The sequence below is a fragment of the Podarcis pityusensis genome (assembly GCF_964106645.2).
Source record: "Podarcis pityusensis genome assembly, chromosome: 8".
Taxonomy (NCBI): Eukaryota; Metazoa; Chordata; class Lepidosauria; order Squamata; family Lacertidae; genus Podarcis; species Podarcis pityusensis.
In genome coordinates this window covers 3,833,268-3,859,090 of record NC_138033.1, presented here as the reverse complement: position 1 = coordinate 3,859,090, position 25,823 = coordinate 3,833,268, and the positions used below count along the sequence as shown (strand labels likewise).

The 25,823-nt window shown below is 50.5% G+C and overlaps 1 protein-coding gene across 2 annotated transcripts in view; it reads right to left on the bottom strand.

Annotated features, from left to right (window-relative positions):
- PPP1R13L (protein phosphatase 1 regulatory subunit 13 like) overlaps positions 1-25,823 on the bottom strand; it is a 54,009-nt gene that overhangs the window by 8,568 nt on the left and 19,618 nt on the right. For both annotated transcript variants that reach the window (XM_081018682.1, XM_081018681.1), the window contains exons 2-10: positions 21,083-21,201; positions 14,115-14,245; positions 12,310-12,880; positions 10,977-11,075; positions 9,659-9,756; positions 7,525-7,921; positions 5,458-6,008; positions 3,885-4,022; positions 1,371-1,504 (exon numbers count right to left, since the gene is read on the bottom strand). In XM_081018682.1, the coding sequence (XP_080874808.1) occupies positions 1,371-1,504; positions 3,885-4,022; positions 5,458-6,008; positions 7,525-7,921; positions 9,659-9,756; positions 10,977-11,075; positions 12,310-12,880; positions 14,115-14,245; positions 21,083-21,137 (2,174 nt within the window). In that variant the 5' untranslated portion in view covers positions 21,138-21,201. The remainder of the gene's footprint in view (positions 1-1,370; positions 1,505-3,884; positions 4,023-5,457; positions 6,009-7,524; positions 7,922-9,658; positions 9,757-10,976; positions 11,076-12,309; positions 12,881-14,114; positions 14,246-21,082; positions 21,202-25,823) is intronic.

Sequence of the window (25,823 nt, the reverse complement as noted above, 5' to 3'; positions counted from 1 at the left end):
TGGCCACTAGGGTTCCCTTCCAGCTCTACAGTTCTGTGGTTCTGCAGCTTCCTCCTGGGGGATGGCGTGAATGTAGGAAGAGAAGGAAGCTGTGGAGCATTGCAGCTGCACTTCCTACCTTCCCCCAGGGAATAGCTGCAGCCCGATTGCTGACAAAAGCCAAGGGCTTGCCAGGATAGAACACCTGTGCTCAGAGATCCGCACTCGCTGCCAGGTTGAAGGTGTTAATAACTAGTACACAAAGCCCTTAACAACTTGGGAAACCGGTTTGTCTGCGAGATCACTTCACCCCACAAACACCCACTCAGGTCGGTGGATCTGGCCCTGTCCCAGGTGCCCCATATTCTCCGTTCTGCATCTGTAGATGGCTTACTGTGGCAGTGCCTACACTTCGGAACTCCCTGCCTCATGATAAGACAGGCGCCTTTGCTGTAAAGCCCTTTCGGCACTTGCTAAAAACGTACTTGTTTAGACAAGCCCACCCGGCTGCTCAGAAAACTGGGCCATTTTTTCTTTTTAGGCGATTGTTATTGTAACTTTCTAAATATCGTATTATTATTATTTTAGGACGCGGGTGGCGCTGTGGGTTAAACCACAGAGCCTAGGAATTGCCTATCAGAAGGTCGGCGGTTCGAATCCCCACGACGGGGTGAGCTCCCGTTGCTCGGTCCCTGCTCCTGCCAACCTAGCAGTTCGAAAGCACGTCAAAGTGCAAGTAGATATATAGGTACCGCTCCGGCGCAAAGGTAAATGGTGTTTCCGTGCGCTGCTCTGGCTCACCAGAAGCGGCTTAGTCATGCTGGCCACATGACCCGGAAGCTGTACGCCGGCTCCCTCGGCCAATAAAGCGAGATGAGCGCCGCAACCCCAGAGTCGGTCACGACTGGACCTAATGGTCAGGGGTCCCTTTACCCTTACAGTGGTACCTCGGGTTACATACGCTTCAGGTTACATACGCTTCAGGTTACAGACTCCGCTAACCCAGAAATTGTGCTTCAGGTTAAGAACTTTGCTTCAGGATGAGAACAGAAATCGTGCTCTGGTGGCGTGGCGGCAGCAGGAGGCCCCATTAGCTAAAGTGGTGCTTCAGGTTAAGAACAGTTTCAGGTTAAAAACGGACCTCCAGAACGAATTAAGTACTTAACCTGAGGTACCACTGTACTATTATTATTTTATTTATTACATATGTACACCTTCCTATACCTGAAGGGTGGTTCACAACATAAAATTATGCTCTAAAAGACACAGAACGCATAATGAAAATGAAAAACAAGGAAAACCCAAGAATCCTAAGAGCAACAATTTAATTGTTTTAGCTTCTTTTAGTAAGCTGCTTTGAGGATTTTTGGATAAATAAAAAAAAAGCTCACCATCCATGGCTGTCCGGGGAGTTGACGTTGGCCCCAATGTTGATCAGGTAGTCCACGATGTTGTAGTTGGCACCGCAGATGGCATTGTGGAGAGCAGTGATGCCCTCGTCGTTGGGCTGACTCGGGTCGTTCAGCTGGGGGGAGAAGCAGGAAAATGCACTTTTGGAGGGTCCGTGTGCTTGTGTGTGTTTCAGCTCCCATGGTTTTATTTTACTTATGATAATAATCCTATACCGCTACAGTGGTACCTTGGTTCTCAAACGCCTTAGTTCTCAAATGCCTTGGTTCCCAAACGCCGTAAACCTGGACGTGTTCCAGTTTTCAAATGTTTTTCTGAAACCAAACATCCAATGCGACAGTCGGCTATTGTTTCCGGGGCGCCTGCACCAATCAGAAGCTGCGCCTTGGTTTTTGAACATTTCGGAAGTCAAATGAGCTTCCAGAATGGATTACGTTTGGCGCTTTCGTTTTTGCTATTTATTTGGTGTTTTTGTTTTTGAGGCTTTTTCATTTAATTTGTTTTTGCGACTGTGTGGAACCCAGTTCAGCTACTGACTGATTGTGTGACTGTGTAAATGGATACAAGCCCCACTTCCAAACAGTGACTATCATCAGTGCAAGTAAGAAAAAAAATATTATTTTTATCATCTACAATACCGTCTTATTTATTTTATAGTACAGTACATTGATTATTGCTTTCATTTTATGGATCCATGGTCTCGTTAAATAGTAAAATTCATGTTCAATTGCTGTTTTAGGGGTTATTTTAAAAAATCTGGAACGGTTTGATCCGTTTTGCATTACTTTCTTTGGGAACGTGTGCCTTGGTTTTGGAATGCTTTGGTTTTGGAATGGACTTCTGGAACGGATTAAGTTTGAGAACCAAGGTACCACTGTATCAGAGCCACAAAAGTCCTATGGCAAAAACCACATGAATATGTTAAGGTCAGAGAAAAGGTGACCAAGAAGGGACGTGATGGAAGCTCACAAAACTACACATGGTACTGAAAAAGTGGAGAAATTAAAGGCGTGTCAGAAGCAACATGAGTTTATAAAACGACGCATGCCAAGGAGAAAGAAGGGAAAGGATTCCCTGCCTCTCTCCTGGACTTGTGGACATCCAAGGGTGCTGAACGTTGGAAGATTCAGGACCGATAAAATAAAATCCTTCTTCACGCAGTGCAAGCTGTGGAACTCCCTGCCACTTGAGAAGAGGCTGTTGGGCCGGGCCAAAAGGGGCCCATCTGGTCCAGCGACCTGTTCTCACAGGGTCTGACCAGATGTCCAAAGAGAAACACAAGAGCAACTCTCCCCTCCTGCGGTTTCCAGCAACGCATTGTTGCCTTCTGCTAAAGACACTGAGTACAGCCATTGTGGCCAGAAGCCGTCAACAGCCCTCCATGAATTTGTGCAGTCCTCTTTTAAAGCCATCTAGATTGGTAGCCTGTTGTCTTTGTCCATGGAGTTTTCTTGGCAGGGATACTGGAGTGGCTTGCTGGTTCCTGCTCCAGGAAATGAGGGTGAAAGAGGAGAGCGCAAAATATGGTCTGAAGCTCAACATCAAAAAAACGAAGATCATGGCCACTGGGCCCATCACCTCCTGGCAAATAGAAGGGGAAGAAATGGAGGCAGTGAGAGATTTTACTTTCTTGGGCTCCATGATCACTGCAGATGGTGACAGCAGTCACAAAATTAAAAGACGCCTGCTTCATGGGAGGAAAGCAATGACAAACCTAGACAGCGTCTTAAAAAGCAGACACATCACCTTGCCAACAAAGGTCCGTATAGTTAAAGCTCTGGTTTTCCCAGTAGTGATGTAAGGAAGTGAGAGCTGGACCATAAAGAAGGCTGATCGCCGAAGAATTGATGCTTTTGAATTCTGGAGCTGGAGGAGACTCTTGAGAGTCCCATGGACTGCAAGAAGATCAGACCTCTCCATTCTGAAGGAAATAAGCCCTGAGTGCTCACTGGAAGGACAGATCCTGAAGCTGAGGCTCCAAGACTTTGGCCACCCAATGAGAAGATAAGACTCCCTGGAAAAGACCCTGATGTTGGGAAAGATGGAGGGCACAAGGAGAAGGGGACAGCAGAGGACGAGATGGTGGGACAGTGTTCTCGAAGCTATGAACACGAGTTTGACCAAACTGCGGGAGGCCGTGGAAGACAGGAGTGCCTGCCGTGCTCTGGTCCAGGGGGTCACAAAGAGGCGTCTTTTAATTTCGTGGCTGCTGTCACCATCTGCAGTGATCATGGAGCCCAAGAAAGTAAAATCTCTCACTGCCTCCATTTCTTCCCCTTCTATTTGCCAGGAGGTGATGGGCCCAGTGGCCATGATCTTCGTTTTTTTGATGCTGAGCTTCAGACCATATTTTGCGCTCTCCTCTTTCACCCTCACTAAAAGGTTCTTTAATTCCTCCTCACTTTCTACTGTCAATGTTGTGTCATCTGCATGTCTGAGGTTGTTGATATTTTTGGTTGTCCCCAAAGATAAGCCCCCCCCCAAAAAAAACTCACCTCCTTCATGGCTTCCTTCACGACTTCCAACTCGCCGGTCAGGGCCGCATCCAGCAGCAGCACCAGGGGGTTGAGTCGCGCCCTCTTTGACAGCCGCTTCCGTGGGGAGGCCGCCTTGCGCAGCACTGAACGCTTCTCCTGTTGAATGGCAAAGGGCAGGCAGCCATCAGCAGGGAGGCCGCCTTGGGAAGGGCCAACAACCCACACATAGCCAGTCCCCACTCCCTCTGCCTTTCGAAGCCAAAGCTCAATCCAGCGTGTTGTTTTTTTAAAGGTCACAAGTGCCTCTGAGCAGGTGCAGAGCGCTCTCTAGTCAATAATTACAGCACAGCTACAAGGGACAGCCAGGGACTGGGTTCGAGGTCTCGCAGGTTTAGTCTCTTTGGCTCCATTTATTATTATTAAGTGGTGCATGCTCTAGCTATCTGCCTTTGAAGGTGACCTGGAAACTGCGATTAATCCAGAATGCGGCCGCTAGACTGGTGAATGGGAGCAGACGCCGGGACCACATAACACCGGTCCTGAGAGATCTGCATTGGCTCCCAGTACATTTCCGAGCACAATTCAAAGTGCTGGTGTTGACCTTTAAAGCCCTAAACGGCCTCAAAGGCCCAGGATACCTGAAGGAGCGTCTCCACCCCCATCGTTCTGCCCGGACACTGAGGTCCAGCGCCAAGGGCCTTCTGGTGGTTCCCTCGCTGCGAGAAGTAAGGTTACAGGCACCCGCCCTGTGGAACGCCCTCCCATCAGATATCAAAGACAACAAGACTACCAGACTGCTAGAAGACATCTGAAGGCAGCCCTGTTTAGGGAAGCTTTTAATGTTTAACAGACTACTGTATTTTAATACTTTGTTGGAAGCTGCCCAGAGTGGCTGGGGAAGCCCAGCCAGATAGGCGGGGTATAAATAATAAATTCTATTCTATTCTATTCTATTGAATGGCAGGCCAGTTGCCATGTGCTTTACAGGCCAAATGAAGGTGCCCACTTTCTACTGTGGGCAGAAATGGCATTTAAGGCAGAGATCAGGGATGGGACATCTCAGGCCCCTGGGCTGGATGCAGCCGTACAATCCTCTGCATCGGACTCAAAGGCCCTGATCCGCACCCTCAGCCAAGTGTTTTTGCTTGGCTGGAGTGTGTCCTTGCCTGCCCGGATGAAGAGGCGAGTATGTTTGTGGGGTGGGTGGCGGCACGTTTGTGTTTGCACGCTTGTGTTTGTGCATGTGCCTTTGCCTGGAGTGCCACCCACCGTGCAAAGGCAAGAGACCTCCTCCCATCGCTCCGCCCAGCTTTTCCTTCCAGCCCCAGCAACTGCCAGTCCCGAAAGGAAATGGCACAAAAGGAAAAAGGAATGGGGAGGGAGGAAGAAAAAGAAAAGCACGGTTGTGCACCGGTTCTTAAAAGTGAACTGCTTGGGCGGAAATTCAGCCCAATCAAATGATTCTTAAATTGTTGAGCCTCAGAAATTTCATAAATAATGATGATAATAATGCAGCCCTTGGCCCACCCACATGCGGACCCCAGAAGCTTGCCCACAAGGCAATGCGGCCCCACCCCTGCCATAGACCTACCGGACTGGGCAAAGGACTGAAGCTCACTGGGCTCTCTGGCAGAGGCGGAGGCGGGATGGGGGGTGCCGGCATTGGTGGCAGGGGGGCTGCTGGAATGGGGGCCACGACAGCCCCAGGCACCTTCTGCTCCATGGCCTCGGTGATGGGCGAGAGCTCCGTCTGCGGGGACGCTTCTCCGGTCATGCCAGCGTCCTCCTTGCGGGGATGGTGGTGGAAGAGGCGGCTGATGATCTGGCGGTACTGGTTCTTGTGGGTGGGGGGCAAGACGGGGCCGGGGCACTGCTCCATGGATCCGCGGCGTTTCAGGGGCCGGGGCATCTCGGCCAAGACCCGCGCCACCTCCTCAAACTCGGGCACTTTCTGGGCCTCGGGGGGCAGCAGAGGCTGGAGGCGGGTGGGGCTCAGAGGCCGGGGGACCTCTTCCGCTTCGGCCGGCTCCCCTCCCGGAAGGAGGTTCTCTAACTCGGCCTCTGCGTCGCCCCCGGTCAAGACGATGGGGACGATGCGGACGGGCTCGGACGGGGGGCTGGCCGCTTTGGCGACGCCGTTCCCTGGAAGAGAAAGAAGAGAGGGGTCACCGCTGGGGATGCCGTTCCTAGGGAAGGGAGCGCTTCCTGGGAAACGAATGCTGGAGTTGCGGCGTCGGAAGGGACCCCTGGGGTCATCCAGTCCAACCCACTGCAATGCAGGAATCTCAGCTAAAGCATCATTGGCAGATGGCCACACAACCTCTGCTTAAAAACCTCCAAAGAAGGAGAGTCCACAAGCTCCCAAGGGAGGCTGTTGTACTGCCAAACAGCTCTTCCATTCAGAAGCTTATTCCTGAACTTTAGTCAGAATCTCCTTTCTTATACAGTCATACCTCATAATAATACTAATAATTTATTATTTATACCTCGCCCATCTGGCTGGGCTTCCCCAGCCACTCTGGGCAACTTCCAACCAAATATTAAAATAATAACCTATTAAACATTAAAAGCTTCCCTAAAAAGGGCTGCCTTCAGATGTCTTCTAAAAGTCTGGTAGTTGTTGTTCTCGCCACCACTGAGAAGGCCCTCTGCCTGGTTCCCAGTAACTTGGCTTCTCGCAGCGAGGGAACCACCAGAAGGCCCTCGGCGCTGGACTTCAGTGTCCGGGCAGAACGATGGGGGTGGAAACGCTCCTTCAGATATACTGGACCGAGGCCATTTAGGGCTTTAAAGGTCAGCATCAACATGTTATGTTTGCTTCAGGTTGAGCGTTCTCAGGTTGCGTCCAGCGGTGACCCGGAAGTAACAGAATGGGTTACTTCCAGGTTTCGCCGCTCGCACATGCGCAAACGTGCAAAATGACGTCATGCACATGCGCAGAAGCAGTGAATCGCAGCACGCGCAGATGCGAGTTGCGTTTTGTTCAGGTTGTGAATGGGCCTCTGGAACGGATCCCATTCACAACCAGAGGTACCCCTGTACAGTGGAACCTCAGTTCTCGAACGTCTCCGTTGACGAACGTTTCGGAACTCGAACGCCGAAAACCCAGATGTAACTGCTTCAGTTTTCAAACGATACTCGGAAGCCCAACAGCTTCCGCACAACTTCAGTTTTGAGTTTCCCTTATTGTACTGAGGCTTCCACTTTCATTTTTCGGTTTTTTGAACATTTTGGAAGTCAAACGGTCTTCTGGAACGGATTACGTTCGAAAACCGAGGTTCCACTGTAACATCAATTCATTGGTTCGGGTCCTCCTCTCTGGAGCAGGGGAAAGCAAGCTTTCTCCATCCTCCATGGGGCAGCCCTTCAGATATGTGAAGATGGCTATCCTATCCCCTCTCAAGTCTCCTCTTTTCCAGGCTAAACAGACCCAAGTCCTTCAACCGCTCCTCATCAGGCTTTGTTTCCAGACCCTTGATCATCTTGTTTGCCCTCCTCTGCCCACATTCTACCTTGTCAACATCCTTCTTAAATTGTGATGCTCTGAATTGGACACAGCATTTCAGGTATGGACTGACTAAGGCAGAAGACAGAGGCAGAAGAGAGTTGATGCAGCCAAGAATAGTATTAGCCTCTTTCGCTGCCGCATGACGCTTACCTTCGCTCCCGAGCGAGGCCATGCGCAGGTGGTGCTGGCTCTGGGGCAGAGTGGGCTGCATCAGCTGCTTGTGGAGGGAGCGGAGGAAAAGCGAGGAGCCCGGGGGCCCCTGGGGAAGGGGGAACTTCTGCCCAGCTGCCCCGTACTCCCAGAAGGCGTTCTGCAGCCGGAAGATCATGGAGAGCGGCAGGGGCTTGTGGCGCTTGGGGAGGCTGCCCTGCGGGTTGGGGGGCGGCATGGGGATGCGGGAGATGGGCTGCCAGTTGCGGGGCAGGGTTCCCGTCGGGTTGCTGGGGAGGGAGCGGCGGAAGGAGGTGTCCGGGCGGCGCTCGCTGGCGAGCGGGGAGACCTTGTAATTCCTGGGCAAGGTGGCGCTGTGCATCCCATAATGCTCCTCCTAGGGGAGAGGAAGCAAAGAGAGGTGAGACATCCCATGGCCCTGTTTTTGAAGTGGCCCTAACAAACTAGGAACCTAGATAGACTGCCCCTGGACCTGGAGGTTCCATAAAAACATACCGTATTTTTCGCCCTATAGGGCGCACCGGCCCATAGGGCACACTTATTTTGGGGGGGGGGAATAAAGGGGGGATTATTTCCCCCCCCAAGCCCCAAAGAGCAACCTCGCCATCGCTCCCGGAGCTTGCCGTGCTGGGGCGGAACAGGCTGCTATCCGCAAGCCTTGGGAGCCCGGCGGGAATTCCCGTCGGGCTCTCCAGGCTTGCGGATATCTGCCCGAAGCCCGGGGCGTGCTTTGCTGAGCTCCCCGGGTTTCGGGCTGCAGGCTGCTGTCCGCAAGCCTTGGGAGCCCGGCGGGAAGTCGCGCCGGGCTCCCAAGGCTTGCGGATAGTTTCCTGAAGCCTGGAGAGCGAGAGGGGTCGGTGCGCACCGACCCCTCTCGCTCTCCAGGCTTCAGCGAAAGCCTGCATTCGCCCCATAGGATGCACACACATTTCCCCTTCATTTTTGGAGGGGAAAAAGTGTGTCCTATAGGGCGAAAAATACGGTAATCTATTTTTTAAAAAATGATTTTTTATTTTTCTTTTAAAAAAAACCAAACAAAAAAATATAATGAAGTTCCATAATCTTATACACACTTATTTTCACAACGCTCTACTGAGCGCGGACTTCCATAAAAACATAATCTAGTCCAGCCTCATGTTCTCACAGTGGCCAACCACATGCCCATTATGGGAAACCTGCAAGCGGGATTTGAACAAAAGATCTAGCTATTACATTTTTCACCCCTGAGGTTACAAATCCATATCCCCTCCCCTTACTTTAATTTGTCACCATCGCCCGAGATTTCAACCTGCCATTAGTTGCAGGGTTCCCAATGAGCGCCCTCCCCTGGAAAGTCTTCCTTGAGAATTAGTGTTGTGTAGTGGTTAGAGCGCTGGACTAGGACCTGGGAGAGACCGGGGTTCGAATTTCCGCTCAGCCATGAAGCTCCCTGGGGGACCTTGGGCCAGCCTAACCTACCTCGCAGGGTTGTCGTGGAGATTTAAATGAGGAGGAGAACAAGAAAGGGAAAAAAGGTGGGATATACGTGAAATGAATAAACCCCACAGACCATAGCTGTCAACCGTCCCTTATTTGGTGGGAAAGTCCCTTATCCCAGCGCCGTTTCCCGCTGCTGTCCCTTATTGATGATGTCCCTTATATTTCCCTGGTTTCAAAGGAAGCAGCTCCTCTCCCTCCTTCCCTGCCAGCCAGGGAGGAGGGAGGCTCCAACTGTGTTGCTTGGCTGCGTTGCTCACCCAATAAGGAGTCTAAGAACGACTGGGGGGTGGAGCTTGCATGCCTTGTGCCGATCAAATCGGCCGCGTTGCCTGGGGACTCGCCTTTGCTCAGCGCTTCCCAGCGGAGAGGTGACGGTGGTTTTCCTTGCTGCATCCCCTTTGCCGGGTTGCTGCGCTGTGGGAACCACCGCTTGAGGCTTCGTTTGGCTGCTGGCTGGGCTTTCTGCCTTTGGCTCGGAGGGGCTCAGAAGTTGAACATACCTGTGCCCCTTGGAAAATCCCTTATTTTGGCTGCTGATCCCTTATTTTCGAGGCTGCTGGTCCCTTATTTTCAAATCTGCAAGTTGACAGCTATGCCACAGACCCAAAGGGGAGCCACGCAGGCCCAAACTTACCTTGCTTGGCCCGATGCCCCCGTCTAAACTCGATTCCCTCCAAGGAGACAGCGGGACGCCTGCCGGGCTCTGGCGGAGCCCCATGTGGGCGTCTCCTCCTGGACGGGGGGTGGAGAAAGAGAGACTGATTGGGGATGGGATGCTCAGTGCTGGATAAACCATTAAGCAAAATAAGCACTTACTTAGGGCATTGAGGAAAGGGGGGGGCAATCACAGAAATTTCCCATTGCCAGATTTTGACCATTAATGGTCAGAAATGGCTCAGCTGAAGTCTATTAGAAATCCCAGCAAAACAACTAATGCGACAAGGCAAGTATAGGAGGAGATGTGTCACGCGAGATTGGCTTTGAGGATCTGACCAAAAGACTTTGCAATGAGAAAAAGTAGGAGAAATGTTTTTCAAATATAAAGAAAGTGGAAGTAATAAATAAATAATAATAATAATAGTAATAATTTTTTATTTATACCCTGCCCTCCCCGGCCAGGGCCCTAGTCTCTTGTGACAGAGCGTTCCACCAAGTCGGGGCCAGTGCTGAAAAGGCCCTGGCCCTAGTTGAGACCAATCTAACCACCTTGCGACCTGGGACTTCCAAAATGTTGTCATTTGTGGACCTTAAGGTCCTCCGCAGGGCATACCAGGAGAGGCGGTCCCGTAGGTATGTGGGTTCTAGGCATTGTTTTCCACCTTACTGTAAGTTTTAAAAAGGTAACGGGACCCCTGACCATTAGGTCCAGTTGTGACCGACTCTGGGGTTGCGGCGCTCATCTCTCTTTACTGGCCGAGGGAGCCGGCGTACAGCTTACGGGTCATGTGGCCAGCATGACTAAGCCACTTCTGGCAAACCAGAACAGCGCACGGAAACGCCGTTTACCTTCCCGACGGAGTGGTACCTATTTATCTACTTGCACTTTGACGTGCTTTTGAACTGCTAGGTTGGCAGGAGCAGGGACCGAGCAACGGGAGCTCACCCCGTTGCAGGGATTCAAACCTCCGTCCTTCTGATTGGCAAGTCCTAGGCTCTGTGGTTTAACCCACAGCGCCACCCGCGTCCCTACTGTAAGTTCTATTGAATCTCAAAAATTAAAATTTTATTTGACAGTTTATTATTGCCTATATTTTGAATTAGATATATATATGGGGGTCTCTAAAGGTCTTAATCCGGCCCTGCAGGTGTCCCCGCAGCCTGGCTGCCGCACCATGATGCCCGGGGGTGAAGCCCTTTCCTTGCCCCCCCCCTTTGCCTCCCGCCTGCCCGCCCACTGACGCCTCAAGACATCTCTTCCTCTCCTCCCTCCAGAGACCCCGGCCAACACTCACGCTCATAACCAACTGGGTGGGTCGCCTTCTTCTCATACGCCACGTCCAGGTCGGATTCGTTCCACCCTTTCTGAACCCTCCTCCGGATCACAAGGTCATCTGCAGAGAGAGAGATCTTCAGAGATCCACCAGAGGACCTTTCTCGGGGGTACGCCGTTGCCATCCCTTGACGCAGAACCTCTGGCTCACCCCATCTTTCCTGACCTTACAGCCGAGCTGTTCCCAAAGCTTTTCAAGCCATTGTCCCCTTGAGCTCATCCCCAGTGCCCCCTATTATTATTATTATTATTATTATACCTGAAGGAGCGTCTCCACCCCCATCGTTCTGCCCGGACACTGAGGTCCAGCGCCGAGGGCCTTCTGGCGGCTCCCTCCCTGCGAGAAGCCAAGTTACAGGGAACCAGGCAGAGGGCCTTCTCGGTGGTGGCTCCCGCCTTGTGGAACGCCCTCCCAGCAGATGTCAAAGAGAAAAACTACCAGACTTTTAGAAGACATCTGAAGGCAGCCCTGTTTAGGGAAGCTTTTAATGCTTAATAGGTTATTGTATTTTAATATTCCGTTGGAAGCTGCCCAGAGTGGGGAAACCCAGCCAGATGGGCGGGGTATAAATAATAAATAATAAATTATTATTATTATTATCATCATCATCATCATTTATTAGAATCTATATACTGCCCTATACCCAGAGGCCTCAGGGCAGCTCACAGAACCTACCCTTTATTATTATATTATATTATATTATATTATATTATATTATATTATATTATTATACAGTGGTACCTCTGGTTAAGTACTTAATTCGTTCCGGAGGTCTGTACTTAACCTGAAACTGTTCTTAACCTGAAGCACCACTTTAGCTAATGGGGCCTCCCGCTGCCGCCGCACGATTTCTGTTCTCATCCTGAAGCAAAGTTCCTAACCTGAAGCACTATTTCTGGGTTAGCGGAGTCTGTAACCTGAATCGTATGTAACCTGAAGCGTATGTAACCTGAGGTACCACTGTTTATATTATATTATAATATTATATTATATTATATTATATTATATTATATTATATTATATTATATTATATTATATTTATTATAACCTACCCTTTATTAGAACCTACCCTTTATTATAAAGAAGCCACATTCAGAAAGCAATTTCATGACCCACCAAGGCTGATAACACAACAGAATTCAAATTGCACACTTATCCAAAATCCAATTAATTCTGTTTCATCAACTTGACGAAACTGATGGGCTCATGACCCAAAGGCTAGCAGTCCCACCCCGCCTCAAAAATGCCCCCCACACCAGACCGCCGCCCCCCTCAGTCCTCGCCTGACCTTTACCTTGAGACCGGAAAGGTGCAAAAGTGCTGGGTGGCGACGGGTACAGGCTATGGCTCTCATACGGCGGCGGCAGAGGCGGCCGTGGCGACGGCACCCGGTCCGGGAAGAAGGACTGGGGCGCAGCTCCTTCCGTGGGCATCCGTGGGGAGCTGGCTCGGCCCAGCGGCCCGCCATAGGTCTTGTAGTCATACTGGCGCTCTAGGGAGAGGCTGGGCCGGAGGGAGCGGGGAGAGGCCGTGGGGCTGGGCGCCGTCTCGTAGGGTACAGGCAGCACCTTGGGCCTGGGGGGCGGCAGTGCCCGGTCCACCTCTGGCTGGAGGAAGAGGGACGGCCGCGGAGAGGTGGGGCGGCCCAGTGGGGACCTGGGTGCGAGGAGCTGGCTGGGGGACGGCGAGCCGTAGGTGGAGCTGTGTGCGAATCCTGGCGCCGCTTCCCCAAAGGAGTAGTGGGCGCTCTCCGTGGTCTCCGATGACAGGCTCTTGCGGGGGAAGAGGGGCAGCGGGGAGGAGGCGATGGGACTCATCCTGCCCAGCAGCTCGTGGGATGGGCTGGTGCTGAATCTCTCCATAGCCTGCCAGGAACAGAGAAAGGAGATTGGGGGTGACTCAACAACGACCCCCCCCCCGGGCCTGGCAAAATAAGAGCTGGCAGCCACAGGCCAGGGTCGTGGGACCCTGTTTGGTGCCCCCACCTCCAATTCCCCAACAACTGGCTTCTCTTGAAGATATTTGCAAGAGCATCCAGAAGAGGCCGCTGTATTTTGCTGTGATGTTCATGAAATGAAGTACCAGCAAGAATTCTTTCAATGCATTAATTCTCTCATGCAGTCGCAAGCTATCACTCGGCTTTGCAGAGGACCTTAAGGTCCATGAATAATCATAGTTTAGAGGTCCCCGGCCCTAAGGAAGTCAGACCATCCTCCACCAAGGCCAGGGCCTTCTCAGTGATGGCTCCGACCTGGTGGAATGCTGTTCCAGGAGACTAGGCCCTGCAGGATTTAACCTCCTTCCGCAGGACCTGTAAGACAGAGCTATTCCTCCTGGCTTTCAATTTGAACTTAGCCTGATCTTTTATTCCCCTTCCTTCACTCCCCCTCCCCTTTTTATGAAGATTACCCGCTCTGAGACCCCACAGCTAATTCTCCCCTGGTCTCCTCGCTGGCCCAAATAGGACTGTAGCCTTATGAGGCTTTGTCCTCGGGTGGGAAAAATATTGCGCCCAGGAAAGGGAAGTGGGAGTCAACAGACACTCAAGGAATAGTTTCGGAGAAAAAGTTTTTGTTTCTACCATCCATGAACTGGTAGAAGGAGCAAGTGTGATAAGTCACAAAAAGCATGCACGAGTTCACAGTCATGTGCACAAGAATATATACCCCTTTCCGGTTCCCTCCTCCTTTCTCCTCCCTCAGGAGTCCTGCCCCATGTTGAGGTTCCTGAGCATGTTCAGATATGTTTCAATCTCTTGTTCTGGCATGGTTCCCGGACAGAAAGCAAGTTGCAATGTGGTTCTTTAGCAAGGCCAGAAGACATGAGAAAGGCCTGAGAAACAATGGACTGTTCTCTACCTTTGTTACAGCAGAGCGGAATGTTTCTGATGCTTAGCTGCTGAGAAAATGATTTTGAAAAGCTTTGAGAAACTTTGCGCCTGCTTTGGTGGGGGGTGACTTCGGGCCTAGGTGGGGTCACCTGTCCTCACCTCCTACAGGACTAATTTAGCCAGCTAGCCCTGGGGATCATCTAATGTTTATTGGATGGATGCTGGTTCCAGGACCGCCCCCCCCCAAGGCTCCTTTGCTGCCTCCGCACCTTGAGTTGCCCGAGAGGCTGGGCTGGGCTCTCTGTCCAGAGGGACTCCAGTTGCTTGGAGAGCTCGTCCACTTTGGCCACCGCCGTGTCCAGTTCCAACTGCTTCAGGTCCATGTGCTTCGAGGCCAGAGCTGTGGTGGGGAATGTGAGAGAGGAGGGTAAGAGAGGGAGAGGAGAGGCAGGTCTCTGCCTGGGAAGCGGGTTGGGCTAGATGACCTCTGGGGTGTCCCCCGACTCTAAAACTCTACCATTTTTAAAGCGAAGGAACCAAGACACTTGGTTCACGAAGGTTGCCTGGAACCAGAGATGTTCAGAGCAGGGCTAGCGGTGGTCCAAGATGCCCCTCACCCTCGAGGCCCAAACGCAGCTCTCTGACTGGCCCTTGGACCTCTCCTTAGCCGCCCTCCCCCCCACCCCAGACAGCCCTTCTGAGATGATGTGTGCATGTAGAGAGCCTAGCCTACTGGGCAAGGCAGAAAATCCACAGGTGTTGCTTTTGTCCATTTGGCCCCGCCTACCATTCACATGCTGCCCCCAGAAGCGAATTTGGCCCCAAGGCCCCTCCAAACACTCTCTGCTCCTGTCCCAGGAAGGAGAGCACCAATTGATAGAGCATGAGACTCCGGGTCGTGGGTTCGAGTCCTACGCAGGGCAAAATATTCCTACATTGCAAGGGGTTGCACTAGATAACCCTTGTGGGCCCTTACAATTCTATGCAGATGACAACCTCTCTTTTAAATCAGAACCAGTGAGGGCAGTGAAGGTCCTGTGTGAGTGTCTGGAGGCAGTTGGAGGATGGATGGCGGCCAACAGATTGAGGTTGAATCCTGACAAGACAGAAGTACAGTGGTACCTCAGGTTGAGTACTTAATGCGTTCCAGAGGTCTGTTCTTAACCTGAAACTGTTCTTAACCTGAAGCACCACTTTAGCTAATAGGGCCTCCTGCTGCCGCTGCTCCGCCGGAGCACGATTTCTGTTCTCATCCTGAAGCAAAGTTCCTAACCTGAAGCACTATTTCTGGGTTAGCGGAGTCTGTAACCTGAAGCGTATGTAACCCGAGGTACCACTGTACTGTTTTGGGGGGACAGGGGGCGGGCGGGTGTGGAGGACTCCCTGGTCCTGAATGGGGTAACTGTGCCCCTGAAGGACCAGGTGCGCAGCCTGGGAGTCATTCTGGACTCACAGCTGTCCATGGAGGCACAGGTCAATTCTGTTTCCAGCTCCACCTGCTACGCAGGATGAGACCCTCCCTGCCCTCAGACTGACTCCCCAGAGTGGTGCATGCTCTAGTTATCTCTCGCTTGGACTACTGACATGCGCTCTACGTTGGGCTACCTTTGAAGGTGACCCGGAAGCTGCAATTAATCCAGAATGCGGCAGCTAGACTGGTGACTGGGAGCGGCCACCGATACCACATAACACCGGTCCTGAGAGATCTGCATTGGCTCCCAGTACGTTTCCAAGCACAACTCAAAGTGTTGGTGCTGACCTTTAAAGCCCTAAACAGCCTCGGTCCAGTATACCTGAAGGAGCGTCTCCACCTCCATCGTTCTGCCTGGACAATGAGATCCAGCGCCGAGGGCCTTCTGGCGGTTCCCTCACTGCGATGAGTGAGGTTACAGGGAACCAGACAGAGGACCTTCTCGGTGGTGGTACCCGCCCTGTGGAACGCCCTCCCAGCAGATGTCAAAGAAATAAGCAGCTATCTTATCTTTAGAAGACATCTGAAGGCAGCCCTGTTTAGGGAAGTTTTTAATATTTAATACTGTATTTTTTTAACACTTGGTTGGGAGCTGCCCAAAGTGGCTAGGGAAACTCAGCCAGATGGGCGGGGTATAAATAATAAATTATTATATAATTATATGATTCTACGATCTACCGTATTCCCTTTTTTTGCAAGAATTTTGGCCCTGACATGTGGGTGGAACAAACAGAAAACGCAAACACAAAATACTGGACAGCCTAGGTAAAGGTAAAGAGACCCCGACCATTAGGTCCAGTCGTGACCGACTCTGGGGTTGCGGCGCTCATCTCGCTTTATTGGCCGAGGGAGCTGGCGTCCAGCTTCCGGGTCATGTGGCCAGCGTGACTAAGCTGCTTCTGGCGAACCAGAGCAGCACATGGAAACGCCGTTTACCTTCCCACCAGAGTGGTACCTATTTATCTACTTGCACTTTGTCGTGCTTTCGAACTGCTAGGTTGGCAGGAGCAGGGACCGAGCAACGGGAGCTCACCCTGTCGCAGGGATTCGAACCGCCGACCTTCTGATCAGCAAGTCCCTGGCTCTGTGGTTTAACCCACAGCGCCACCCGCATCCCACTGGACAGCCTACCAGGATCCTATTTAGGATTTCTGTTTAAATGGATCTGGATTACCGGAGTCGGGTATGGCAAAGGCCTGGGTTCGAATTCCCACTCGTTTGCACGATGCGCACTGGGTGTCCCCTTGGGCCAGTCGCTGCCTCCCTCAGCCTCACCTCCCTCGCAGGGTTGTTGTGTGAGGACGAAACGGGAAGGGAGGGAGCTGTGTGCACCACTTTTGAGCTGGAAGGTGGGACGACAATGTAATAAACCAATAAATAGTTCCGCTAAGGATCTGGGGGAACCAGATTTCCCTCCAATGTTTTTTTTAGCTGCCATAGGGGCTTGGCACTTTACGGCGCTGTAGCATATGAGATCCAAGCAGATACACAGAGGAACACTCCTCAGCCACCAGGCTGCAAAATTCCTAGCAGGTGTCACCCATTTTTCCCGGAAAGCCCTCTAGGGCACCCCCCAGGGAAGGGAGGCCCATGGAGCAGGATCAAGCCTGGCGCCCGCTCACAAAAGCACGCTGGCCCTGCAGTGCGGGCCCAGCCCTCCTTGCTTCCTCACCCGTTCGCCATGGGGCCATTACGCCACCTGCCTCCTGGGCAGGCTCAGCGGGCTACAAAGGGTTCGGCCGAAAATGCCGCAGGAATGTCAAGACAAGCCCAGGACGTCCCAGCAAAGAGCCCCGCTTTGCTCGCGGCTATGAAATGCCGGGCCAGTTGCCAAGTGAAGAAAATTAAAATTAAAAAGGGCAGGAGTTTGCTCCCATAGAGCAACACACGCCAGCAGGTGATGCAATACTGAATGTATGTGTGCTTTTAAAAAATATTTCTGAGTCACTTTTCATGGCAGAGCCTGAGCAAAGTGGCTTACACACACACTTTTGTATTTTTAAATTGTTCGCGCTGTGGGTTAAACCACAGAGCCTAGGACTGGCCGATCAGAAGGTCGGTGGTTCGAATCCCCGCAATGGGGTGAGCTCCCGTTGCTCGGTCCCTGCTCCTGCCAACCTAGCAGTTCGAAAGCACATCAAAGTGCAAGTAGATCAATAGGTACCGTTCCGATGGGAAGGTAAACGGCGTTTCCGTGCGCTGCTCTGGTTCGCCAGAAGTGATTTAGTCCTGCTGGCCACATGACCCGGAAGCTGTACGCCAGCTCCCTCGGCCAAGAAAGCGAGATGAGCACCGCAACCCCAGAGTCGGCCACGACTGGACCTAATAGTCAGGGGTCCCTTTACCTTTTAAGTATGTTATTTTGTATTTTGGGGTTTTATAAGGCTAACATTCTACTGCCTTTTCAATGTGTTTCTGGGGGGTATTGTTTTGTTGTTTTATATATTTTTTATCCTGCGAAGCTCCCTGAGATCTTGTGAAAAAGGATTCTAAAGGTAAAGGTACCCCTGCCCGTACGGGTCAGTCGTGTCCGACTCTGGGGTTGCGCGCCCATCTCGCTTAAGAGGCTGGGGGCCAGCACTGTCCGAAGACACTTCCGGGTCACGTGGCCAGCGTGACAAGCTGCATCTGGCGAGCCAGCGCAGCACACGGAAACGCCGTTTACCTTCCCGCTAGTAAGCGGTCCCTATTTATCTACTTGCACCCGGGGGTGCTTTCGAACTGCTAGGTTGGCAGGCGCTGGGACCGAGCAACGGGAGCACACCCTGCTGCGGGGATTCGAACCACCGACCTGACGATTGGCAAGTCCTAGGTGCCGAGGTTTTACCCACAGCGCCACCCGCGTCCCACTGAAAAAGGGTTCTATATAAATTTAATAAATAATAATAATAACCTCACGCTCTTTTAACTTGTGCGGTTCCAACCGTACGCGGTAGCAGGCAAGGGGGCTGAAACTGCGCAAGTTGCATCTGAGCAAGGCAGAGAGCTCAAAAGCTCTTTTTGCGCCAGGTCTGCTTCAGGTTTGCTGGGGCAGAAAGAGCGTTGAAGCTCTCTGCCTCGCTTGCACTTGGGCAAAAAAAATGAGAGGCAAAAATACAAGATGGGTGACACCTGGCTTGAGAGCAGTACATGTGAAAAGGATCTAGGAGTCTTGGTTGACCACAAACTTGACATGAGCCAACAGTGTGACGCGGCAGCTAAAAAAGCCAATGCAATTCTGGGCTGCATCAATAGGAGTATAGCATCTAGATCAAGGGAAGTAATAGTGCCACTGTATTTTGCTCTGGTCAGACCTCACCTGGAGTACTGTGTCCAGTTCTGGGCACCACAGTTCAAGAAGGACACTGACAAACTGGAACGTGTCCAGAGGAGGGCAACCAAAATGGTCAAAGGCCTGGAAACGATGCCTTATGAGGAACGGCTAAGGGAGCTGGGCATGTTAAGCCTGGAGAAGAGGAGGTTAAGGGGTGATATGATAGCCATGTTCAAATATATAAAAGGATGTCACATAGAGGAGGGAGAAAGGTTGTTTTCTGCTGCTCCAGAGAAGCGGACACGGAGCAATGGATCCAAACTACAAGAAAGAAGATTCCACCTAAACATTAGGAAGAACTTCCTGACAGTAAGAGCTGTTCGACAGTGGAATTTGCTGCCAAGGAGTGTGGTGGAGTCTCCTTCTTTGGAGGTCTTTAAGCAGAGGCTTGACAACCATATGTCAGGAGTGCTCTGATGGTGTTTCCTGCTTGGCAGGGGGTTGGACTCGATGGCCCTTGTGGTCTCTTCCAACTCTATGATTCTATGATTCTAAGGCGTGCTCAGTGCACCAGCTCTGGGATGCTTTTGTGAGATCCTGTGGGGCCGTCCGAGTTTGTGTGAGATTTGCTGCAAGCATCCCTAGCATGCAGAGACGATCTTGCCTGCTTGGGGAAAGCAAGGCAGAGAGCTCTTTTTGTGCCTGCTTGGGGTTTCCTGGCTTGTCGATATTCTTCTTAAATTGTGGTGCCCAGAACTGGACACAGTATTCCAGGTGTGGCCTGACCAAGGCAGAATAGAGTGGGACTATCCTTGGACTATGGACTTCTGTTGATGCAGCCTAGAATAGTGTTAGCTTTTCTTGCTGCTGCATCACACTGTTGACTAATAATAATAATAATAATAATAATTTATTATTTATACCCTGCCCATCTGGCTGGGCTTCCCCAGCCACTCTGGGCAGCTTCCAACAAAATATTGAAAAACAGTAATGCATCAAACATTAAAAGCTTCCCTAAACAGGGCTGCCTTCAGATGTCTTCTAAAAGTCTGGTAAGTTGTTGTTCTCTTTGACATCTGGTGGGAGGGCGTTCCACAGGGCGGGCGCCACCACCGAGAAGGCCCTCTGCCTGGTTCCCTGTAACTTGGCTTCTCGCAGTGAGGGAACCGCCAGAAGGCCCTCGGAGCTGGACCTCAGTGTCCGGGCTGGACGATGGAGGTGGAGACGCTCCTTCAGATGTTTAGCTTGTGGTCCACTAAGACCCCTAGATCCTTTTCACATGTATTGCTGTCGGGTCAGGTGTCCCCATCCTAAATTTGTGCGCCTGGTTCTTCCTGCCTAAGCAGAACATGACATTTGTCCCTGTTGACAAAAGAACTGCCCATACTGAGCTAATTGGAGCAGAAAAGCCGTGTCTTCTGTTCCTCTCTCCCTCTCTGGCATTCCTGTTTGCTTGAGTGGAGATCTAGTGTTTGTGTCTTGATTTGGGCAACCAGGACAGATTAAGGAATCTGCTTGTTTACCGCCTGCCTCCCGTGTCAAATCTTAGGTTGCAAAAGTCCCGGGGGGGGGGGGGGAGAGCAGGACACTCTCCTCTGCTACTTTGCAAAGCAAAATACGCATTGGAGAGTGTTTATTACGATTATCATTATTACTATCCGGTCTTTTTCTCCCTTTGAAGTTATTTGGGCATTTCAAAGCGGAGATGAGCAACGCAAAGTCTTTGGCCTGCAGCCTCTTTTGACATTCCTGGGGCGGGCTCAGCAAAGCCCGCCGTAGCCCCAAAGGCAGATTGCATAATCGCCCCGCGGAAAGGCCCAGTTTGCAACCGCTCACGTAACACGCTTGGGAGCCAGAGACGCTTTTCAAAGGCTCAGGACGATACCCCCCCACCCACCCACCCTCGCACTTCAGTCAGGGAAAACAGCCAGACCCTGCTCTCTTCATGTTCCAAAGCACAGCTGCCAAACCAGGAACACCAAAAATGCAGGAGACAAAAGGCAGACCCAGCTGCTTCCGTCCTTATTTGTTTTCCCTAATTTACCAAAATTTTATCCTAATCGTTTTCGCCAACAGCGGGTTAGGAATGTACCGAGCCAGACTCTTGGTCCCTTCTGGTACCACATTCATGCCAAACATTTAAAGCACTCTGGTAGGACTTTAAATGGTCACGGCTTCTCCCCACCCCCACCCCACCCAAATCCTGGGAGTTGTAGTTTTTTGAGGGAAGCCCATATTCCTGCCACGCTGCTGTTCCCAGAGCTCCTAGGGAAGTGGGATTGACAGTTTACAACTCTGGAAATTGTTGCTCTATGATACCACTTGGCTTCCTTCAAGGAATCCTGGGAGTTATAGTTTCTTAAGGGCGCTGGGGGTTGTTAGGAGACACCCCCCCCATTCCTCTGGCAGAGCTGCAATTCCCTGCTCACAGGACAACAGGTGAATAATCTGTTCTAGGGTAATTTCTTCCCCAAGGCAACCTGAAAATCTGCTGGTGAGCTCCCCTGACTCACACTTGAAGCTGAGGTCCAACAGATCCTGGGCACTGGTGATGTCTTCACTCGCCATAATGCCAGCTGGCAATCAGGGTCCCGATCCTGTCGGCCACCAGCACCCCAAGCGTCGCAGGGACCTAGGAAGATGGAGCAGCTCCATGGTTGGTGTGTGTGGACACGGGCCACCTGCTAGAAGAGCATCCCAGCTTTCCCACCACCCCCTGGCCCGCGCCAGCCCACCCCCTGTCCCACCGACACTCTCCACCCCTCTCTTCCCAGGGATGTTTTGCAGCAAACTGAGAATCCAGCCTTGCCAGTCAACCGCTTACACTGTATTTTTCGCTCCATAAGATGCACCTGACCATAAGACGCACCTAGTTTTTAGAGGAGGAAAACAAGAAAAAAAATCTGAATGAAACAGTGGATGTATGATTTTTGTGGTTCATGCTGTGGCCACAGACATGTGATTTGATGGTGAGTTTGGGGTAGCCCAATGCAAAAATCCTGAGGATCCATGTGGATCCGTGCTTTGTAACCACATTTTTGCGGCATTGCGGCCCCACGAAAGAGTGGATGCGTGGGTTTTTTGGTGCAGGCTGTAGCCATGGACATGCTATGTGATCTGATGGTGAATTTGGGGTGACTGGAGATGGGCTTTCAGAACACCTGACTTGCTCAACTGCCTCTGTGGATGTCCAGTCTTGCCCCCTTGGTCACTCCCTGGGCAGGGGGCCGTGTCTGTGCTCTCACTCTTGGAGAATTATGGCAGGATGCCCCATGTGACTTCCTGCTTTTTGGTTCATGGAGGGAGGTGGAGCCCAAATTCACCTTTCTTTATAATAATAAATATTAAAATTTTATTTATACCCCGCCCTTCCCTGTTTAAAAACTGGGCTCAGGGCGGCTAACAGCAAATATAAAACATTGATTAAAATGCGACTTAAAAAGAGCATAAAACAGCCTAAAAGACAAAATAAAATGCAGCATCAATATCAATAAAATTCTAAAATTCAGGAATCATTTTTGGGCAGAAAAAAAAACAAAACACCCCAGTCAGTAGACATCAAATGATCACCAGGGCTAACTGGCCAAGTTGGTCCTACTAGGGCCAGCAACGAGACCAGGGAAGAATTTAAATGTGGGGTCCCAGAAAGGGTTTCTTCATAGAAGAGAAAAGGGAAAAGGGAATACAGTGGACGCTTGGGTTGCGAATGTGATCCGTGCGGAATGCAAGTTCGCAACCCGCAGCATTCGCAACCCGCGTCTGCGCACGCGCAGGTTGCGATTTGGTGCTTCTGCGCATGCACAAAGCGCGATTTAGTGCTTCCGTGCATGCGCAACTGCCGAAACCCAGAAGTAACCCGTTCTGGTACTTCCGGGTTACGACAGTCCGTAACCCAATAAAACACAACCTGAAGCATCTGTAACCTGAGGACTGTAGAGGATCAGGCTAATTCAAATTGAATGCCAGGCGGAATAGCTCTGTCTTACAGGCCCTGCGGAAGAAGATAAAGTCCCTAGTCTCGTGGGACAGTGCATTTCACCAGGTCGGAGCCGGGTTAAAATGGCATTGGAATGAGGAGAGTCGGTTAAAGTATGGATTTTACCGAATTCATAAAGCTAGGTATCTCCCCTGAGCTGTCAAGTCAAAAGGATACATTCAGGAATAATATTTGTAAAAACTTTAAATATTTGATCCATCCCAGAGGCAGCGATAGCATCTTAAAAAGCAGAGACATCACCTTGCCAACAAAGGTCCCTATAGTTCAAGCTCTGGTTTTCCTAGTAGTGATGTATGGAAGTGAGAGCTGGACCATAAAGAAGGCTGGTCGCAGAAGAATGGATGCTTTTGAATTCTGGTGCTGGTGGAGACTCTTGAGAGTCCCATGGACTGCAAGAAGATCCAACCTCTCCATTCTTCAGGAAATCAGCCCTGAGTGCTCACTGGAAGGACAGATCCTGAAGCTGAGGCTCCAGTACTTTGGCCACCTCATGAGAAGAGAGGACTCCCAGGAAAAGAGCCTGATGTTGGGAAAGATGGAGGGCACAAGGAGCAGGGGGCGACGGAGGACGAGATGGTGGGACAGTGTTCTCAAAGCTACCAACATGAGTGTGACCAAACTGTGGGAGGCAGTGGAAGACAGGAGTGCCTGGCGTGCTCTGGTCCAGGGGGTCACGAAGAGTCAGACACGACTAAACGACTAAACAACAACAAAGAGGCAGCGATGCTTCTGAATTCAAGTTGCTGGAAACTGGAAGAGTGGGTTTCCCATAAAGGTTGGGGTCTGTGAGAACAGGAGTCTGGACCAGATGTGCCCCTGGCCTGATCCAGGACCCAGGCTCTTCTTATGGTCGTATGCTCCTATCTCAGTAATTGGAGAGAGTCAACCACTTTCCACAACTCCCTTGAACTAAGAATTGTGAAGCAAAATCCTCCATTATCATCACCACGGCTTCTCCCACGCTGTCTGCCGGCTGACAACTCTTTCCTTTCGCTCCTGCCTCAATGTAAGATCCTCAGGGCAGGGACCAAGTTTCTATAAAACTCCGGGCTGTCCGTAAACCAACAGCAGGGGACAATGCAAAAGCAAACATGCATTTTCTGCCAGAAAGGATTCTCACCACTCAATATCCTTAAGCAAATCCTTAAACAAACGGCACATCTTTTTCTCAACTCCACGCACGTTTCAAACGCTGGCTGCGTTTAAAGCCAACATCAGAAGTACTGAAGTAGAACAGAAAAAAAAACACCACCAGTTGCCAGAAGAAAAACTGGGAGGGGATTAATGAAATTATTATTGTTTTAAAAAAATGAATTAAAACAATATGCTCTTCTAAAAACATTTAAAAGAAAAAGGTTCCGTTTTTAAAAAATATTGTGTGATAGCCACCAAAGTCATACTCAGAGTAAATAAAGGTAAAGGGACCACTGACCATTAGGTCCAGTCGTGGCCGACTCTGGGGTTGCGGCGCTCATCTCGCTTTATTGGCCGAGGGAGCCGGCGTACAGCTTCCGGGTCATGTGGCCAGCATGACTAAGCCGCTTCTGGCAAACCAGAGCAGCGCACGGAAACGCCGTTTACCTTCCCGCCGGAGTGGTACCTATTTATCTGCTTGCACTTTGACGTGCTTTCGAACTGCTAGGTTGGCAGGAGCAGGGACCAAGCAACGGGAGCTCACCCCATCACGAGGATTCGAACCGCTGACCTTCTGATCAGCAAGTCCTAGGCTCTGTGGTTTAACCCACAGAGTAGACCCACTCAAATCCATGGACAAGTCACAAAACCCCACTGAACTCGTGAGTATGGTTAATAATAATAATAATAATAATATTTTTTTTTTTACCCCGCTCATCTGGCTGGGTTTCCCAGCCACTCTGGGCGGCTTCCAACAGAATATTAAAATACAATAACCTAATGCAGAATATTAACTTATCTGTTGTCTCATTTGGGTCTTCAGAGAGGGCATGATATACCGTATTTTTTGCTCTATAAGACTCACTTTTTCCCTGCTAAAAAGTAAGGGGAAATGTGTGTGCGTCTTATGGAGCGAATGCAGGCTGCGCAGCTATCCCAGAAGCCAGAACAGCAAGAGGGATTGCTGCTTTCACTGCGCAGCGATCCCTCTTGCTGTTTTGGCTTCTGAGATTCAGAATATTTTTTTTATTGTTTTCCTCCTCCAAAAACTAGGTGCATCTTTTGGTCTGGTGCGTCTTATGGAGCGAAAAATACGGTAATTTAAATTGGCTGAGGTATGCAGAAGGTACCTTTATTAACATTTGAACATTTTATCCTTTTTATTGTTATATTTAAGGTTACAATGTTGTATTTTTGAACACTGTTTAAGCTCCACAACTCTAAACACACCTGCAAGGCAGCAAGTCCCACTGAACACAGCAGGAGTTGCTCAGAGGCACTTTTGCGGAGATATTACAGCACGCAAACATGCAAACATTTATTCGGTGCGTGCTCAGATGAGTCAAGTTTAAAGCTAACCACCTAATTGCACCAGTCGTGGCACTGGGCTGGGACCAGGGAGAGAGATGGGTTCGAATCCCCACGTACCTGCCACTTTGAGCTCTTTGGAGGGGAGGAAAAAGTGGGATGTAAAAGCAATACATAAATAAATTAGGCAGCAGCTGTTGTTTACAAAAACACGTGGAGGAAATATATTTAGACCAATTTACATGCCTGATCTAATTTGCCCTCACGGAAGAAACTTTTAAATGTGTTTGCGGCGAGGCAGGGTTACTGTTTTGTTCCTGTTCTTGTTTTCATTTGTTCCTGTTCTTGTTTTTATTGTGTACTTTGTGGTTTTTGTTCCATATTTCGTGCTGCGAAGTGCCCTGAGGGCTTTGGATGAAGGCCGGTACAATGTCAATTTAATAGATGTGATAGGAATTTTATGGTCTTAAATACATGGTAATGTTCATAAGTGTACCAACCAAGCACATACATAGATCAGCGCAGGAAGGCCAACCTGGAACCATTTTTATTCCTAAACTGACCAAATCTTTTCTCTGCAAGGTCAAAATAGAAAAGCCTCCCCAGTGTCTTTTCCTTCACAAATCCTGTCTTAAGGGTATGTCTGTGTTTTGAATAGGGTGTGAGCCTGTGACCTGGTATTTATTAAGTAAGTATTTATCATTACAAAAGACTGGCCAGGCTACCCAGGAAATCCAATCAAGTAACTTGCCAGACAGGAGATAAACAACAACAGGAGAAAATAAAGAATATTAAAATTTCTGTTTTAGACCGCC